The 18,599-nt window shown below is 48.7% G+C and overlaps 1 protein-coding gene across 1 annotated transcript; it reads right to left on the bottom strand.

Annotated features, from left to right (window-relative positions):
• Window positions 1–128: 128 nt before the first annotated feature.
• Window positions 129–17,799, bottom strand: LOC119442006 (actin-binding Rho-activating protein). Its single transcript, XM_037706702.2, has 4 exons — window positions 17,613–17,799; window positions 9,544–9,776; window positions 5,842–6,001; window positions 129–553 (listed from the first exon to the last, which is right to left on the bottom strand). The coding sequence occupies exons 2-4, from the start codon at window positions 9,735–9,737 to the stop codon at window positions 320–322; spliced, it is 588 nt and encodes a 195-aa protein (XP_037562630.1). The 5' UTR covers window positions 9,738–9,776; window positions 17,613–17,799; the 3' UTR covers window positions 129–319.
• Between the last annotated feature and the right edge of the window lie 800 nt (window positions 17,800–18,599).

Genomic DNA, 18,599 nt, shown 5'->3' with positions numbered 1-18,599 from the left:
CCTCTCTCAGCCACTAAGAAACCTTTCAACAGAAGTAATGTACTCTGTCCTCGTCGTTATTACACTTGTTGTTCCGACTACCTTCACGCAACGGCCAAATAAATGACCTGCGAGGAATTCCACCGCTGGAAGCTTTCGAAGTGCGTCTTTATTGCTTTCCGGATAGAAAAACGAAATCATCGTTACAGCTTTTGTTTTGCATTTGCAAGCGGAACGTGTACAGGCAGAGAAGCAGCTGAACTCGCTGGTCAGCTATCCCCGGCGTTTTGCAGGGCCCGAACGAGCACAATATATCAAGCCGCCGAGCAGCGTGTTGGGGCTACGAAGCGGCCGTCTTCTTGGCTCCCAGCAGCACGGGAGTGGTCTTGGGAAGCTGCGCCAGCGCCGGGTTGTGGCCCATCTCGCGGTGTATGTCGGCGATGGGACGCAGCAGCCGGATGACGACGCCGTCGTCTTGCTTCTGATACAGCATCTCGCCCTCGAAGTCGACGAGTCCGTGCTTGCGCGCGCGCAGCAGGATCCCCACCACCTTGTTCGAGATGCTCGTGTACAGCTGCGGTGCGCAAAAGGGGAAAAAAAAAAAGGTCACGAGGGCTTTTACCGAGATGAGCTTTTACAGCGTGAACTGTTAGGCGCACTTCCAGCAAATGACCCGTATTTACTCGCATAATGAACTAACTTTTTTGTTTCTTTTAATGCGTTACCATTAGGCATGTCAAAGGGGAAAAAGTGCATATATATAATTCATACAGAGTGCAACTGACGGTGGTCTGCTCCGGACAACCGTAAGTTGTACTGCACTCCTCGGAAGAGGCAGGACGTGTCTCGAGTGAGCTCCTGACTAACACTTTGCAATGTGGCGAACGCGGTCTAAATCATGGATACGGGACCTCAAAGAGATGCGACGTAATGCTAACGCATTTCTCTAGCATTTACCGCTAAATCACCGCTGAATTTTTTTATTGCGATAGCTATGATTTGGACACTCCAGGCACATTTTTGCCGTCGCCGTGATGTTCCGTATAAGGTTCCAAGGGTGATAACACCGTCGCCGCGCGCCGTATGCTGTACTTGCGAGTGAAAGCGATGAGGGGAGCCCACGATCGGGCAAGCGAGGAAAGCGGGGAGGAAGTGCGCCGTCTACCGGTCGCGCGTAAGGCACCGGGGGGAGGGGAAGGAAAAGGGGGCGAGGGGCGGGCGAACGGGCGGCGTTGGACTCCTGGCAGCAGCTACGTATTGCGAGGCCTAGTGCGGTCGCGCAGGATCGATATATTGAAAGCGATCTGCGTTGGGGGCAGAGTCCAGGTGTGCCGACGGCTCATACCTTTGTGCGTGTTGTGTTCTCGATCTTAAGCTTTTGCGGCTCCGCCCATGTCGACGCCGCGCTTATAGGCGGGCACAGCTCTCTAAACGACGCACCGACTGGACTATCTATAATCGCATTGATGCAGCCATACGGCGGCATACAAAACAGCTTCGTCGCAAGAGATGGGCAGCCTTATGTAGTTCGCTGCATACTGGAAGTGGTTTTGGAAGTGTATGGCACATACTGAAGGCGCTCCGCACTTCCAAAATCTGCAAGATCCCTACGGCTGCATTGTGCATAGCGACTGGCCAGGTACCAAAAATTCTAGCGGAGACATTTGCAGACCTTTTCGTCTCTCCTATGTCCAGTGACACCACAAATGATGACCTTCTTTCTTTGGCAAGTCAGAGTACCATAACTGCTTCCTACGGTCCAACCTGCCAGGTGGACGAGGCAGACTTCACTCTTGAGGAGCTGCGACACGCACTTTGCCTCTCCAAGCGCCGCACTAGCTCAGGTGAAGACAGTGTGACGAATCAAGTATTACGGAACATTGATAAGAGTTTTCATGACCGTATACTGGACGAGTATAATGAAGTATGGAGAACCGGTGTTATTCTTGCTGAGTGGAAATAGTCCGTCGTAATACCAATTTTAAAGTCTGGGCGCCCTGCAAGACACCTCAAGTCCTACCGGCCAATATCCCTAGCCTCAAATGTCATCAAGTTAATGGAGCGAATGGTCCTGTTTCGCCTAGATGTCAGGCTAGAGAAGCAAATTTTTTCCCTGATGTGATGAGTGGTTTTCGTCGCGGCCGTTCCGCTCTGGATAGCATTTCATACCTGGTCTCAGCGCTTGAATTTGCTAAAGGAAATAAGCACTCTGCCTACATGCTCTTCATACAGCAAGCTTTCGACTCGGTTTCGCATAAGGCGATTATTTTCGCTCTTGCAACCGCGGAAATTTCGGGTCATCTGCTCCACTTTGTGCACAATTTCCTATCGGAGCGCCGGATGAAAGTGCGTGTCGGAGCAATAACAAGTGAATCCCGCACTGTAAAGTGCGGTGTCCCACAGGGTAGTGTTTTATCGCCGCGCAGTGTTTTATCGCCGCTTCTGTTTAATACCGTACTCGCCGCGATTCCAAGTCTCGGGACAGTGACCTCCCTGTGAGCATAGCTATCTATGCAGATGATATTGCTCTGTGGATAAGCGGCCCTTCGCACCTTGACCTGCGGATTCGTGCAAGCTTGCAAAGAGCTCTGAAAGCGACTTCGGAGTACTTGGGTGAAGTTGGCCTACAGATAGCACCTGCTAAGTCGGCTGCAATAGCACACCCTAAACAACGCGCTAGTCGAACAATTAGCCAACTGCACCTTGACGAAACGCCGATAAGCTGGGTTCAACAACATCGTTATTTGGGCTTAATTGTGGATGATCGCGTCTCTTGGCATCCTGCCGTTAAATTTGTACGACGCAAATCGCAATCCCTCAAGTATGTGGCCTCCTTGACTGCTAGAGGTGCTGGCTGCGACCAAACAACGGCTCTGCAGGTGTACCAGTCGTCTGTACTCTCAGGCATGATGTACGCGTTACCAGTCCTGAACGTACCACCTAGTTTGATGGCCCAACTGGAACGAGATCATCGCGTTGCCCTTCGACTAATGCTGGGATTACCTCGTGAGGCGCAATCTGTTCCCTTACTCACTGAAGCGCATCAGTTACCCCTGAGGCCGCAAGCAGACCAGATAGCTCTATTTCATATTGAGCGTATGCACCTGACTGGTGCATCGCGCATCGAATGGTCAATCTCTCCTTGATCGTCTGTTTCACCGCCCATTTTCTCTCATTGGAAAAATGGCGGCATTATTTATGAACATTATTGACATTTCTGAACATGATGCTTCTGAACCTGATGCTCCGAAAGATATCAACAAACACGTACTGCCAATTTACCTTACAATCCCTGACATACACAAAAAGTCTGATATGTCTGTTTCGGCCATATTCCAACTGGCTCAGTCGCACATGTTTGACAGATTTCTAGATTACCTTCAAGTATTTACAGATGCATCTGTACACAGCGACGGTCAAGGCGCCTCTGCAGCTTTTTTATGCCCTTCGACTCAAGTACGACGCATATTTCATATACCCCATCCAGCCTCGTCAACAACTGCGGAGCTTGCAGCAATTAATGTTGCACTAAAATACGTGCAAGAGGAGTTAACCGCACCGAAGATTGTCATACTTACGGACTCCCGCGCTGCACTTAGCAGATTACAACGCAGTCAGGTTGATTGACCACTTGTGCGCAGCATTACTGACTCAGTCAACAAAATTTCATCACGTGGGGTATCTCTCGTTTCCCAATGGATACCTTCACACGTAGGGATCGCCGGAAATGAAGAGGCTGATCGGCCGGCTTCAACTTGCACTCATAACGACTGTGCTTGCCCTGAAATTTTGTGCAAGCTTGATGACGCTCGTCTGCTGATTCGTCGCCACCTACTCAAGCAGAATCCAGACCAGCGCGTCGCAAATGGAACGTTCCCGCCGCGTGTTCGCGGTCGAGGCTTGCCTCGTCGCGCTAGAGCGCAACTCCTGAAGCTAAGGGTTGGCTGTGTGAACGTGTGCGAACGTTTATACAGACAAGGACGTGTATCCATCGTGTACGTCTTGCGGTTGCTGCGAGACACTTCAGCACCTGATATTGGAGTGAGTGAGTGAAATAACTTTATTGAGGTCCAGAGAAGACGCAGGGGACACCCCGCGCCACCCGGAGTGTCCCGTTTTCAGTGCGAAGCGCATGCCACTAGTGAGGGACTATCATCTCCTTGGCCTGCGGTGTACCACCCTAGACGAGTGTATGTACCCCAGTGGTTGTGCGTCTCGACGCAATCAGGCCCATTGCGCTCTCCTCATTTTTCTAGACGTAACGAACTTATGGGTACGTTTGTAACCCAGAAATTATTTCTTATATTTTACATTCTTTAGTAGCGTGGCCTGCAGTGACGGGCCCTACGGTGTGTTCTACTTTGTTCTTTGAGATTTGTCATCTCGCTCTTCTTTCCTCCCCGCCTTCCTATCTTCCATTTCTATGTTTGTCTCCTCCTTTCTGAAGAGTAGGCAGGCGTTGTGCCCCTTCCGGTGGCAGTTGCCAGCCTTGCTCCTCGCTTTCCCTTTCCTGTGTATGTTTTCAAATTAAATAATAATAATTCTCGCCACTCAGTTTGAGTTGAAGCGATAGACAGCACGAAGGTCACTTCGTTCGCCGCAGCCGCGCTTCCTCACGCCAGCGTTTTGACAGCGAGTGTCCGCGGTCATCGAGTGTGATGCGGTCATGCACATGTGTGCCTGTGCGCGCTGGCTCCATGCTTGTTATTTTAGTTAGTAAGCGAATGTTTGCAAGTTTAAACGGCCGATAAAACTAACATCCATACTTATAGATGTCTACTAATTTGCTATCGCATTCGATGCTTCGTCTTTCAGGCGAAACTGCGACTCGTTTTTCAGGAAAGCTGACATCAACTTAGGGGAATGGGGTGGGGGGGGGGGGGATTCACTGCGCGAAGGAAAATAAGTTTTGACAGATTTTGTCGATTGGCTGACTTGTACCCATACGCCGCTTGAACAACCGTATGTGTAATTAACCTGTGCGCGTGGCCTTGGGACCGATCACCGGTGTGCCACCCTTGTGAATTCATATTAGCGGCAAGCCTTCCGCGACATCTTACGGCTTGTTATCACATCGCCCAGCGGTGAATTCTCGTCATGGCCGCGCGTGGCCGAGGCCATTAGGCCTAATCTGCGTCGCTTCGAAGGGTGTCGGCAACTAAAGTTACGGTTTGGTTTAGCTGCGCCAACGATGACTATATATACGCGCGGTGTGGTGAGGCCGAGGCACGTGATGCTTCGTATACTTTCGTCTGAACAATTTTTTTAATGCCCGAAGTCGGGGGTGGGTGTACGTGAGTGGGTTCACTGCTACATTCCTGTACTCATGCCTTAATTTGTTCGCCAGTCAGCACTGTCCGGGCGAAGCACGTCGCGATGGCCTAGTGGATATGGCATATACCGGGTGTCCCAGTTAATTTGGACTAAGATTAAAAAAAAAAAAGACAACAGCTCTTGAGAAATCGTACCGACTGCATATTAGCTATGTGATGGTCGTGTGTACTTACAGCCAGTATTTTTTTCATCACGAAGTATGAATGAATTAATTGCTTTTAATTATTGAACTTTTTAAGTATTGCTTGAATCGCAAACATGTCAATTACGCATTTCAAGCATGCATTTGTTTCGAATCAAGCATTTTCGTGCTCAGCTTTGCCTCGCGCCGCCGCGCTCGCGCGCCGCTGCTCAAGCGCTCCCAAGCGAATAGCCACGGATACACGGCTTTACTAGTGGCGGCAGCTCGATACAAGGCTTCACGATATATGTGATCTGCACTTGTATTTTTATTGCTATCGCAATAAAAATACAAGTGATTAAAACAAGGACTCGCTGAGTGCTGCTCGTGATAAGAGGAAGACCTACCTGGAAGAGCTCCCCGAACGTGATAGCCCGCGTTCCGTCTGGCTGCTCGGTACCGAACTCGTGCAGGTTCTCGCATAGTACGCGAACCTCGCTGCTTATCAGCTTCCCGGCCTGCTGGCCGCGTTTCTCGGTCTTCGATCCTTCCTCGGGGTGGCCGTACCTGCAAGCAGACGTACACGAGAGCGAGAGAGTGAACTTCGTTGCAGACGATGACTTAATGGAGAAGCGAGAAAGAAAGTAGGGACGAAACCGACACCATCTACAACTCGGGAACAAGGCAAATTAAGCGTCGTAGCCTCTATGGGCAACTAGCGCGAAAACATCGCGTGTCAACATAACACACGGCCTATTTGCGGGCGGAGGAAACAGCTTTCAGAAACACGAGCCCCAATTTTGCGCCAGCTCATCTTGAGGCGCATGTGTCCAGCTTCCGGCATGCTACGCGCTGCCCGGAACGAGTATGACCATGGGCAGAGCTGGGCTGGACGTGTCGAGCTTTAGCAAGCGTTGATAGGAGCGCGTGTCTGTTATTCGATACGTCCTGTCACTTCCGTGGCTTTCTTACCGGACGCGTCAGCACATTTTGGCTACACACTTAAACTGCAGTGGCGCATTCTAGCCGGCGTTGGCTCCACATAGGTGCGGTTCTTCGCCAAGGCATATTTTTGCCGCCGTCGTCGGCGTCGCCGTGATGTTTCGTGTAAAGTTCAAGGGCGATAACACCGTCGCCGCGCGCCGTATGTGCGAGTGCAAGCGTGCGAGGGAAGCCGACAATCGCGGATTAATCTCGCGCGCGCAAGGTAGGAAAGCGGGGAAGAAGCGCGCAAAAGACAACGGGGGCGGGGCGGGGGGGGGGGGGGTGTTTTACTCCGGCAGCAACTGCGTATTGCGCGGCCGCGCGCGCTCTATCTTGAAAGCGATCTACTTTGAAGGCAGAGTCCAGGTGCGCCGACGGCTCATATCTTTGTGCGTGCTGTGTTATCGCCGCTCAGTTTGCGCTGAAGCGACAGACAGCACGATTTGTTCGCTGCTGCCACCACGCTTCCTCACGCCAGCGTTTTGACAGCGCGTGTCCGCGGTCATCGAGTGTGATGTGTTGATGTTTACCTGTGTGCGCTGACACCATGCTTGTTAATTTAGTTAATAAGCGAATGTTTGCAAGTTTACACGGCCGATAAAACTACTATCCTTACTTCGTATAGCTGCCTACCAATTTGCTATTGCAATCGATGCTTCGCCTTTCGGGCGAAACTGCGACATTTTTAACGCGTCAGCAATAGGAGTGTCAAAGTGAAAAAAGTGCATGCGTGTGAAGTGTGGGAATCTATATATGTATATATAGTGCTACTGACGATGGTCTCCTCCGGACCACCGCTAGTTCAGTTCGCTCGTCGAAGAGGCAGGTCGTGTGTCGAGCAGCTCCTGAACAACACTTTGCAATGTGGTGAACGCTGTCGAAATCGTGGATCCGGGGCATCAAAGAGGTGTGACGTAATGAACTAACGCATTGCTCTCGCATTTACCGCTAAATCGCCACTACGGGTGTTTTTGTTTTTTAAGTCTTTTTTTAAGTCCGCACGTTTATCTGTCTGTCATCGATGTCTCCCTGGCCGAAAGGCTGGCGCCAGCCTGAGCTTGCGCGAGCACATTTAATGTCACGTAGTTGTCGTCAGCGCAGCGCCAACTAATGTTTTCCAACACATCTTCGCATTCTCGAATGCGGCACCCATAATTGGAGATCCGCGAAAGCCTAAATAGCGAGCATTTATGAGCCTATGTCGAAATCACTTGGCTTTAGACAGCGACGGCACCATATGGGGTACAAATGCAAGTTTCGTAACTTCTGGTTTCTACTAAATCTCCTTTTTTCACGCTGTTTCGGTGACGACACGCACACAAGAGTTTTTTCACGGAAAGCAAGATTAATAGGCGTGGCGAAATTTGCAAAAGTTACCTAGAAGGATTATTGTTGAAAGCGGCGGACAGCGAAGAACAAAAAAGTCGTAAAGGCCAACTGCAACAAAAATTACGAACGCCTAAATAGCCTATAGCTTCAGATAATGTATATATATATAATATATATATATATATATATATATATATATATCATATATACAGGGTGTTCATTTTTAAGTTTTACGGAATTTTTAGAAATCGCCTGTGGCAGGTAGCATAATTCTTATCATTGAGCGGGGTTCTTCGATGAGGCGGGCATTAGTAGCACGAAAAATCGAAACACATATTCAACTAATTAACACAAAATCACTAATAACTTCTCAGTTAATTACTTTACGACACATATTGCAATTTACGAATTGTAGCCGGTGAGCTTGTCAGGCGTATCCACTTGTAATGAATTTCCAGAATGGCATCAGTTTGGAGATATGCGCCTTCAAACTCGCTGTAAAAATGCACTGTTGTTCCACTTACTTTTTTACCAAACTGATGTTTTATACATTGAAGCACAAAAGTAACTGGAACGCCCATGTATTTCGTCCCACACTTTGGGAAATAATATCTCGAAACTAATGTCATCCTGGAAATTCATTTCAAGTGGATGCGTCCTGCAAACTCACCGGCTACAATTCGTAAATTGCAATATGTATCGTAAAGTAATTAACTAAGAAGTTCATTAGTAATTGTTGTTCATTAGTTGAATATGTGTTTCGATCTCTCGTGCTACTAATGTCCGCCTCTTCAAATATCCAGGTCAACGATAAGAATTATGCTACCTGTCGCAGGCGATTTTTTTTTTAAATTCCGTAAAGCTTAATTTTCAACACCCGGTATATAGCAGCATCCACGCAATATTTTACTTTTGAAATACGACTGGATGCGCCACGAAAAGCTCGCAAAAAAGAAGAGACATTTTCAATACCGAAACTACAGTGGCTAGAATAGGGTACTGTACCGAAACGGGAATAAACGCTGCCATTACCACTCGCTGGAAATGACACAGGACTAGGAATGTTGAGAATCAGCGCGGCTGCTCTGCATGACCTCAGAGATTTAACGGCTCCTGCGGCGCGTGTGAAAATCTCGGAGGCGAAGTGTTGTGCGCCACGTCAGCTATAACCACCAGGTACGCGCGTCGTCTGCTAAGGTGCTACGTAAAGGCTTGTCTTCATCACCTCTGGATGAATGAATTGGTTTTAACGCGATAGCGTTAAGGGCCCCGTGTCGCAGAAAACCGGCGTCGGTGTCGGCATTGGCGTCCGCGGCAGAGAAAATCATCCCCACCCACGCACGCTCTCCAAATATATTTAGGTATGCCACACCATTCTATCATTAATGTCGCTCATACCTTGTCTTGCATTCTTGGCATATTCCCTGGAATTTTGAGAATGACAATCCACAAACAAATGTCATGAAACAAAACACCCACAGCGCATGCCTTTTATCTTCTCAGACTGAAATATCAAAGGACGAAACAAAAACGGAAACCTGAAAATTATGCTTGGCGCGGCTGTGCAATATCTCCGGGATCGCCCCACGCAAGAGGCCGCATTTCTACCAGAAAGCTCGCCTTCGTGCATAGCGTTCGCCGCTAATGTTTCCCGGTAACCATTACGGTTGCTTAAGCTGCAGTTGCCGGGAAGCGTGAGAAGCATGCAGTCAGGAATCTTTGAATGTTATCGCTTTCCATTCTTAAAAGCGAAGCTTAAGCGTCCTCCCAATTTTGAACAAAAAGATGGAACTCACCGGGGGTCGTCTTTGGACAGGGCACCGGAGCTGGATCCGTCCCAGCGTTCCGAGAAAGGGTTGTCCTTTTGTTGACGATCGTGGTCTTCGGCCTTCTTCTGGAACATGGCCACCTTGGAGGCCAGCTCGGGCCGACCGAACACGCGAACCTCCTTTTTCGCAGTCCCTTTGCCTTCATCTTCCTGGTCCGCCATGACCGCGCCGCTACTGCCTGGTTCTTCTCACGTGACGCTCTGAGATAAACCGGAAATGACGAGATCACAGAATGCACTGAGCATTCCTTTATTCATGGCACAAAGAGAGGCGAAAGTTGAAAATGATGACAAGCAGGAGTGGTATTCTCGACCCTGTCAAAGTGCGCCAGCTTCGCGTTTGGAGCCAATCAGAGATGTAGCAGCCACCATGTTCGCCAATCAGAGCTAACAAGATGGCGAATTTGGATATGTGGCTTAACTTAACAGCGTCGCAAACACCATTCCTGGTCAAAAAAAAAAAAAAAAAACCACGTGGGCAGCTTGCAATAGTGGTGCAAGGCTGGAGTAAACAGCGGAGCTGGTGACCGACCTAGCTTTTCTTCCAGGTTTTACTAGGCTTGGCTAAGTTGTGCAAGAAATGCTAAGTGCTGCTAGGCACGGTATTCCGAATCGACTCGCCGCCGACGCGCAGATTCTCGCTTGGCCGCGCGACGCACTTCAAGATGAGCGGCTTCTTTTTCGGGTGTCCGGATCTTTTTCGGTCATCCCATGTCGAGGGTACATGTACTCGCCACAGAGTCAACGAGAGTTCTGCCGTCATCGTGGCGGCTCCGAGCTTTATCTCCCCGGTGACGTCACGGCCAAGCTGCGCCTCCACACTTGCCGGGACGTGGCTGGTCGAAACCTGCCGAGCCGATACCAGAGGCGCCTGCTGCAGTCACGGACACCGCGCGCGTTCGGCGCGAACGCGGGAACACGGGGAAACGCAGGCGGCGTCGGCAGCAGCTCTGCGCGTTGCCTCGCTGGTGCTGCTACGATTTCTCTCTCTCTCGCTCTCATTTTCTCTTTCCCTCCCCCGAGCATTTCGCGTGCCGCGCGCGTGCTCTCCTTCCCTCTCCTTAATGTCCCATGTCAAGCCAACATCTGCATGGCACGGAGAGGAGGCGAAGCACACGCTGCTCCGTGAGATGGTTGCTAGGCAACCCAGGTGACTCATCGCTCAGCTATAGTGCCTAGACTATAGCTCAGCAATGTTTTGCGGCTCGCGGCACAACTTACGGCCGACTTAAACAGCTCCGCGCTGTTGAAATTGTGCTGATCGGCTACCTTTGCATCTGGGGAAGAGGCAACGGCGATATAAAGAGGAAAGAAGCATACATAACCAGGAATAGCAAGCTGCAACTGTTCGACTTTGATTTCGGCAAGGCAGTTCTAAGCCTTGCTCCTAGACCCTCGGCCCGTATCCACAAAATTTCTTGTTCGCAAGTGCCGTCAGCAATGGGCCATCGGCGCAGCGATCGATTAGTTTACACTGCCGATTGCTGTCATGGCCGGCGGAATCGCCTGTGAATAGCGACTGAAGAGGAAAAGCTCTCCTATACGTAAGAGAACTTACGTGAATTACGGGCCCAGATTTGTCTTCGCTGGACTTTCACCTGTCCTGCCCAACTAGTAAGAATAGTCTTTGGTGACGACGACAACGACTAGATGACACAGGCAGGCGGAAGCAAGGCCGGTATCCAATCCTCCAGACTGACCAACATCTAGGCTCTACACCTACACAACGTAATGCTTCCTTTAGTTTGACTCTACTCCTTTCCTGTCGTCTAGCCATTCACGACCGGCAGATCTTGGTGATACTGTAAGCGGAGTGCCACTGGAACCATTGACGAAGCGCGAAAAAGAAATAGCATTGAAATGAAATAGTTACATTATCACAAGCCTTGCATTATTTTACATGAAGGACAAGGTCGAATGGCGTTCTTGAGTGCAGAAACAGGTATACCTACCTGCATGTGAAATTGGTAAGACACTCAGTCAGTCATAAAATCAACCAATTGCAATAGTCATTCATACATTACCCGTATACGTACGCCTGCCTGTGATCATAACAGTAAAAAAAGAAATGCCTGTTTTAACAGCCAATGATGGCCACACTCAAAACTCTTCCTCGAATGCGTATACATAATTTCTGACGACTCATAAAGCAAGGAATTCCACCTGTGCCACGGCATCCAACCTTCCATCACTCGTGCATCCACCAATCAGGTCGGCTATATGTACATGTGCACTGCTTGTTTGCCCTGTGCGTCAGCAAGCGCAGCGTAGACCACGTGGGGGGTGCAGGCTCTCCGCGAGCTCCCGGTAACCGCGTCATAAGTTCAGCGCGTCTCGCAGAGACCCTTCTCCCGTGTCAATCCTGAAGCCCGCATCGGCAGTAGCAATAGAGGGGTTGGGCAGGAGGGGGAGGAGGGGGGGGGGGAGGGGCTGTCCTACTTTGCCTCAGAGAAAACTGTCCTTCGGCGCTTATTTTTAGAGCGTGCCATTCGAAAGAGAGGCTTGTTGGGACAAAACACAAAAAGAAAGAAAAGGGCAAAGAGCGGAAATGCGAAGGCATATCGTTTTCGTGTGCTGCATTTCCACGCCTTCGAGCGTATCACGTGGTCGCGCAGACACGTTCTTTCCCTCGTACCGACGTACGCACGCTTCGAGAGCAAAGAGACAAATATATGAAAGCAGGTAGACTTACTGCGTTCAACTTTCTTTTTTCTCTCTCGTGTTTCTTTAGACTACCGATACTCTGCAGTTGTGTGCGAAGTTCTAACCAATGGGGTAGTGCGGGGCAAGTGCCAACTAAACGTAAACTCGAATATAAAGCACCACTTGTAGAGTAGTACACAGCTGACCTGGATGGCCGAGTCAGAAACCTTGCCGGCCTCGTGGCCCTAACGAGCTCTGGTTGTTTCTATATATATATGCTTGACGCCTGCTCCTCTCGAGTTTGTCTTTACTGCCCCATGGCGATATAGAACCAGGCAAGAACATCCGAATTGTATAATGAAGCATAAATCCAAGACGTCCTCACGATCGTTCTTACATTGCTTCTACGAAAATCCGCGGATTGGCTGCCTATAAGAGTCCGCGTAAACGTCTGAACAAGGTCTAGGTTTATTCTTAAAACGGTGTAAAAGTTCATTTTTTTGCTGCACGAGACAAAATAGGTTTCATCAAGGTATATCCATAAATTTCAAATTGATTGAAAGTTTGAAATAGGCACTGACTTTTCAGACACCCCGTAGGTCGCGCGTGGTTTCTTAGAATCCAGTATTGAGACAAGCCTACGCATCTACTCGTTTTGCCGAGAAAGATGTCAACATTATTTTACAAACGCCTGTTTTCAGAGCAGTCATCGCTGGTAGCACGATGTCACGTGGTTCTTTGGATTTGAGGAAGTTCCTTGAATGTGCTTTACCAGGAGTTGTGAGAAAAGAGGTAAAGAGCGGTTGCAAGTACGCATACTTCGTTATGTTTTCGAGTCTCGTGGTGCACCACTGCAGTTCCTACCAGTTCTTAAAGGGCCGAAACAATAATAATATTGCCAAAGTTGGCAGAACATAAAATGCTATAAAGATTTACGGGTTAGTATGGTGGTAGTTCCATTTACGCTGCACGTCAACATTATTTATAGTGGTAACAGGATCCGGGACGCCGGAAGAGGACATATACCACCCATAACGCAATCACGCTAACTCCTGACAAATTGTTTATGCGTTACACAAAGCAAGAGAAACCGGTTAAATGAGCAATTCTCCCATTCGACCGGGCTTCGTTCGAGTGACAGTGCTGATCCGACTGGCTTTTCTCGTCTTGAAATTCAAAACGACCTTTCACAAACTTCTTGCTTCGGAGGCCCATAGACAGGGGATGGAGAGATATAGTTTGAGGCTCCTAAAAATAAAATGTAAATGAAATGCCAAATGAAAAAAAACTGTGGCTCCAATCCACGCTGTGAAGGTGGTTGGACAGCGAAGCTGTAAACGACACCCACAACGTTTACCCATTGTGACGTCACTTGAATTCACACACGTGGCTCTACATAGAGTGAAACCAGAGACAAGTGAAATGTACTTAACCCCGCCCTTTATTACTTCACAACGACATTATATTCACGCTGTTCTTCTGGCGTATTTACTTTCCGTGGTCTACCCATGGTAGCCTGGAATGAACTAAATGAGTTGCTAGACCGTGATGACGTCACTACGTGATTTCTATGCTGTTGGGTACTTTTCCACTCGGAGTAGCTTACGCAACCGTAATCTTTACCGTGAAACACACAAGGGAGAAGGAACGTGCTTCGCATTATTCGCAGACGTCATTAGCATACATTATACGGCTTGCACTTCACACGAGGGTTTTCAATGACGTCAACCCTTTTCGAAGCAGCCGCAAACCTAATCTTTACCGGAACGTGTCGGAGGGTGTTCCCATTGTTCACACGCGCCTCATCATCCATCATGTGGTTTTGATGCTTGTTTTGCGGTTTTTCTTTTGAAAACGAGCGCTGAGCTGTATGCTGTATGCCTGATTTCAAAGGAGATAAGCTGTTTGTATTCGATATTTAGCCTGGCGTTTTTTGCTTACGCCAACGACACGAAAAACGTTTCCTTGTCTGATAGAGGTATACAGCTTCGCTGCAAAAGGTGTGATGTTTCGAAAGCGCAGGTGGGGCCAGCGATAAAGGGTCACGTCACTGCAGAGAAAAAGCCTCAATGAAGTCGCGCCACTTGCATGCTTATCTGAATGACGACGTCGCGCCTTGAATGCGTGGGCTAGCCGGTGCCCCAGTAGGTTGTGGCACTGCGTGGCCGAACGCGAAATTTCAGGATTAATTCCCAGCTGTCACAACAGCACGACGATTCCACAGCGGAATGCGAATACGCCAGCGTACACTGATTTCGAAGCACCCTAGCAAATCCGCCTCCATTCCACCCGTTGAAAGTGGATGGAGGCGGAAGTTCCTCATTCTCCCGGGCCCTCTGCCAAGCGCAAGTGCGCGTTATTGAACTAATTCAATTTCTCAAAGTAAATTGCGTCTCGAAAATACTTAAAGTACGACTTACGCGCAAGCTGCAGACATGGTATACCTTCGGATTTTAATTCGAATATACGAGGAAACATAATTTTGTTACGCGGAAACTCAAGGACAAAGCCCTTTCCCAATTGCCGTTTGAGGTCTGTCTAGATTGAGTGTCAACCAGTAGTATTCTGTAAAAGTTCTGGATAATTTCATGCTTATCACATGCCTACGAGCAAGCGATGCTTCCTTTTTGATGTTTCAGCTGTTCTAATGGTATACCAGAAGGCACCGCGACAGAAATTGTTTTTTTTTTTCTGGGCACGACCATACCGTTCCTTATGTATCTAACAACGAGCTTATAAAAACGAAAAAAAAAAAAACGAAACAAACCTCAAAGAAGAAAAAAGAAGCTAGTTGTCCGGTGAGTAACACTCTTTGCTATTTCAAGGCCAGTGAGGTATGACAACCAGTGTCCCTTTGTTCAATTTCACAAGGGGGCTTCTGGAACAAATCCAGCTTGTTAACTACTCGACGACAGGGACGCACCTTGTGGTTTTGTGGCAGCTTTCCGCCCCAGCTAACTTTTGTTATTATTGCTTGCTGAAGGTTACGCAACCGACTGCAACTTCCGGCACTTAAGGAACGTCTCTATCAGACAGTTTCAGAGGTACGCGCTACCTTTTATACAAACTCATGAAATGTATTAAATAACATTTCAGAATAGTCTTCCAGCGCCATATCACTGTCGAATAATCTTCCTGGTCAAATTGTGACGTTTCTCGTGATAATCTGTATACATTTTTTGTTAACGCTATATGAAGATCTTCTTTCTTTTCAATTACAGCATCTGTTAATTCCTATATTTGGTTGTTTTTTAGCCTTTATTTGTGTATTATTATCTGGAGCTATGTACGTTTTCTTTTGTGTTTGTGCGCGCGTGTGTGCGTGTGAGTATGTGAGTCTGCGTGTGTGCTTGTGTGCGAGTGAGTATAGCGAGCATGCTTGTGCTCGTAGTCAATTTTTCGTTGAGGCCTGAGCTATTTCCTTGACAAATGACTCGAAAATGTTGGTTAGACGCCAAGTTTGTGCGGAATAGCTGTTCCCTGGGATCTTGTTGCTATCGCTTATAGAAAGCGGGGTAATAATAGCAGTCCAGAGCAAGCTTACCTGTAATTGCAGTCTGCATGTGAGCGTTACGTAAAACAAGCAGACGTAAACACAGAGGAGAAGAAATCGCCGACACGCACACAAAAATTTGTTTCATCAGGTGCCGCTGCCTAAATGAAGCATTTGTCTATGTTAGTGATTCATAGAAGCAATGCGAACTGCATGGCATTAAACAATTTAATTATTGTCTGAATCCACGAACCAGACGATGTTCACGCGCCTCAAATTCATTCGTTTCGTCCGAAAGTTTGGCGTGCTAACGAAGTTGTCTTGTTAAACTCAAAGTGTTGGTGTCTTGTTTGACAACTTTAGTAATTTAGACGTTGGTGATGGCGTTAATGTTTTATTTAAACTCTAAAGGAAATGCACTTTGAACACAAGCTCAACATAGCGCATCAACCGTATTTTGTTGCCCGTACAACCCTACGTGGTTCTTTACTTTCATCGTATAGCAGAAATTACTCCAGCGCCCGCATTCACAAGAAGTTCTTCCGCCAGATTCGTTCGTAAACGAAAATGTCGACCAATCCTATTGTGGGACATATCGTGAGCAAAGCCGGCCAGCCAATGACAAATAGCAGTTACGAACCAAGGGCCGAATTCACAAAGCTTGTCATTCGCAAGTGTTCTTCGCAATTCGTCGGCCGCCTTCACTAATAATATGCCCAGCAACAGGATTAGATGGAATGGGATCTTACGAACAATTCTAGCGTAAGAGCGTTTTCTGAATTCGGGCCCAGGGTATTACCGATGTCAGTGCAGCGCTATTCTGCTTTGATTATACGTGTATAGCTATAGGTAACACCGCCTGTCCGACATCCATTAGCGGGCGGCGCGTCTTCTTAGAAAACGGCAATGCTGGCATGTCATCAGTGACAACGCTGAAACGGAAGCGCCGTTCATGTTGCTTTAATAGCAACTCGAATACTTCCCCACTGTGCACAATTGACTATGGAGAAGCCACCTTTTCAAAAGATTGCCTAGAAAACTGTTATATCGAAACGAGTGATAAATAAATACATAAACGTGAGGGCGGGGAACATTCCAGCAAATTTTCCGCGAGGTCTAGAGTAAACTGCACGTCTGACACAAAGAAAAAGAATAGGTGACTTATTAATCAGCTGCCAACAGCGGTGTGCATGTTGACACTGTGTCGCTGTTGCTGGCGAGCTTCTTTTATTCCACGTGGCTTTATTATTCGCACGGTCCTACCTCATATTATCGGCTACACAGACGACATTCCAGAACAAGACGATCGGAAGTGCGCACTCTACAGTACGAGTGTTTCTTGCTTGTCGAACCGAAAGCGGACATCAAAAGCAATACGTCGACGAAAGCGGACCGTCAGCGGAACCAGCCATGCCAGCGCGAGCCGATTCGATTTATGCGGGCGTCATCATATAATGCCTATTGCTGAACGCGAACTAACCCAAAGATCTCGTAAAGAACTCCGCATAGAATCGATCGAGCGGACACGACCGCTGACGTGGCAGTGACTGACAGTATATACCTACAGCCACATAGCACGGAAACCGTACATCGTCTACAGGATTGCGTCTGTGGCATCGCGTTTTGTTGCTCAAGCAGCGGCTCAACTGCCGGCCGCCGCCGCGCGTCAGACGGTGTCTGGAGCGGTTCCTATTTTGGTTCCCGCCGCAGAGACGGCGTCTCCGCCGAAGCTTCGTTGCCGCTGGTTATTTTTGAAGCGCGCGCGCACACACACACACACACGCACACACACGTCAATGAGCAGAAGCGTTTATTGCACACAGTTAGGAAGGGAGTGGAGGCACCGCAAAACACTGCCTCCACCGTTGGCGATCGAGCAAAAGCCACTCGGGCGTCCTTACGTTGTCGAGGGCCCTCCTCAGCCAAGGCGCGATACGCGAAGCCTGCTTCTCGTCTGTCGTTGGCGCTCGGCGAACGTCGCAGTGCCGGTCGGAGTCCTCGGGAGCTCTGCGGGGCAACAAGTTTGCCACAAATGTGGCACAGGACTCCGAAGCCTGATCCCCCCCGCCGTCCTCCTCTCTCACGGCCCGAACCTCCCGCTAGTTGGCGCTGTAGTTCCTTCTGTGCATGTGAGCTACCATATGTGCCGGTTAAGTGTTGCCTGTTCCCTTTCTCTCTCTCACACGTCTTCCATCCTTCTTTATGCGGTGACGTCACGAGAAGGGAGCGAAGAAAACAGGAGCGGGGTTGGAGACCTGCCGAAGCGTGCCGCGGTTCGACGGTGCTGACGTCCGCAGTGATGTACGTGTGCAAGTGACTTGCATGAAGCGTTACGGTTTTTAACAGAAGCGAGAGGACGCCGCCATGCTGTCGACGCGTAGGTAATTGTGACTGTGACTGCAAGACGAAACGTTCGGGGCCACCTTGCAATGAGCGAAGTAACAGTTGTGATGCGCCAGTGCCAAATTAACGAAGGCGCTAACTTGGGCGCTTGACGAAGAGCGTATGTGTTCTGGTGGCCAACGCTCATCAGCCAAAACTAAAAGACGGTAGGAAGGGCGCGCGAGGAGCGGTGGAAGGACGAGTCGAGCAGGCATCTGGGCCTGATACCGCGCTTTCCACTATCACCAGCTAGACTCTGTAAATATCCAGCCTTGGACATTAAAGGACCACTACAGATGCGATGATCCTAACTAATCACAAAAGAGCACCAGCAGTCTTCAGCAAAAAGAAGAAAAGTGCTGATATACTGCAATTATAATTACGTTTTTATGGTGCGACAGCCGTTTAGACTGTAGCGCGCTAAACAGGGTCGCTGAAATTAAGCGCAGCCGGTATGAAAGGTCAGCTTTCCGAACTCTGTTTAAGATGTCACAATAATTGAGAAA

The sequence above is a fragment of the Dermacentor silvarum genome, chromosome 2, assembly GCF_013339745.2.
Source record: "Dermacentor silvarum isolate Dsil-2018 chromosome 2, BIME_Dsil_1.4, whole genome shotgun sequence".
Classification (NCBI taxonomy): Eukaryota; Metazoa; Arthropoda; class Arachnida; order Ixodida; family Ixodidae; genus Dermacentor; species Dermacentor silvarum.
This window is presented reverse-complemented; position numbering and strand designations above follow the sequence as displayed.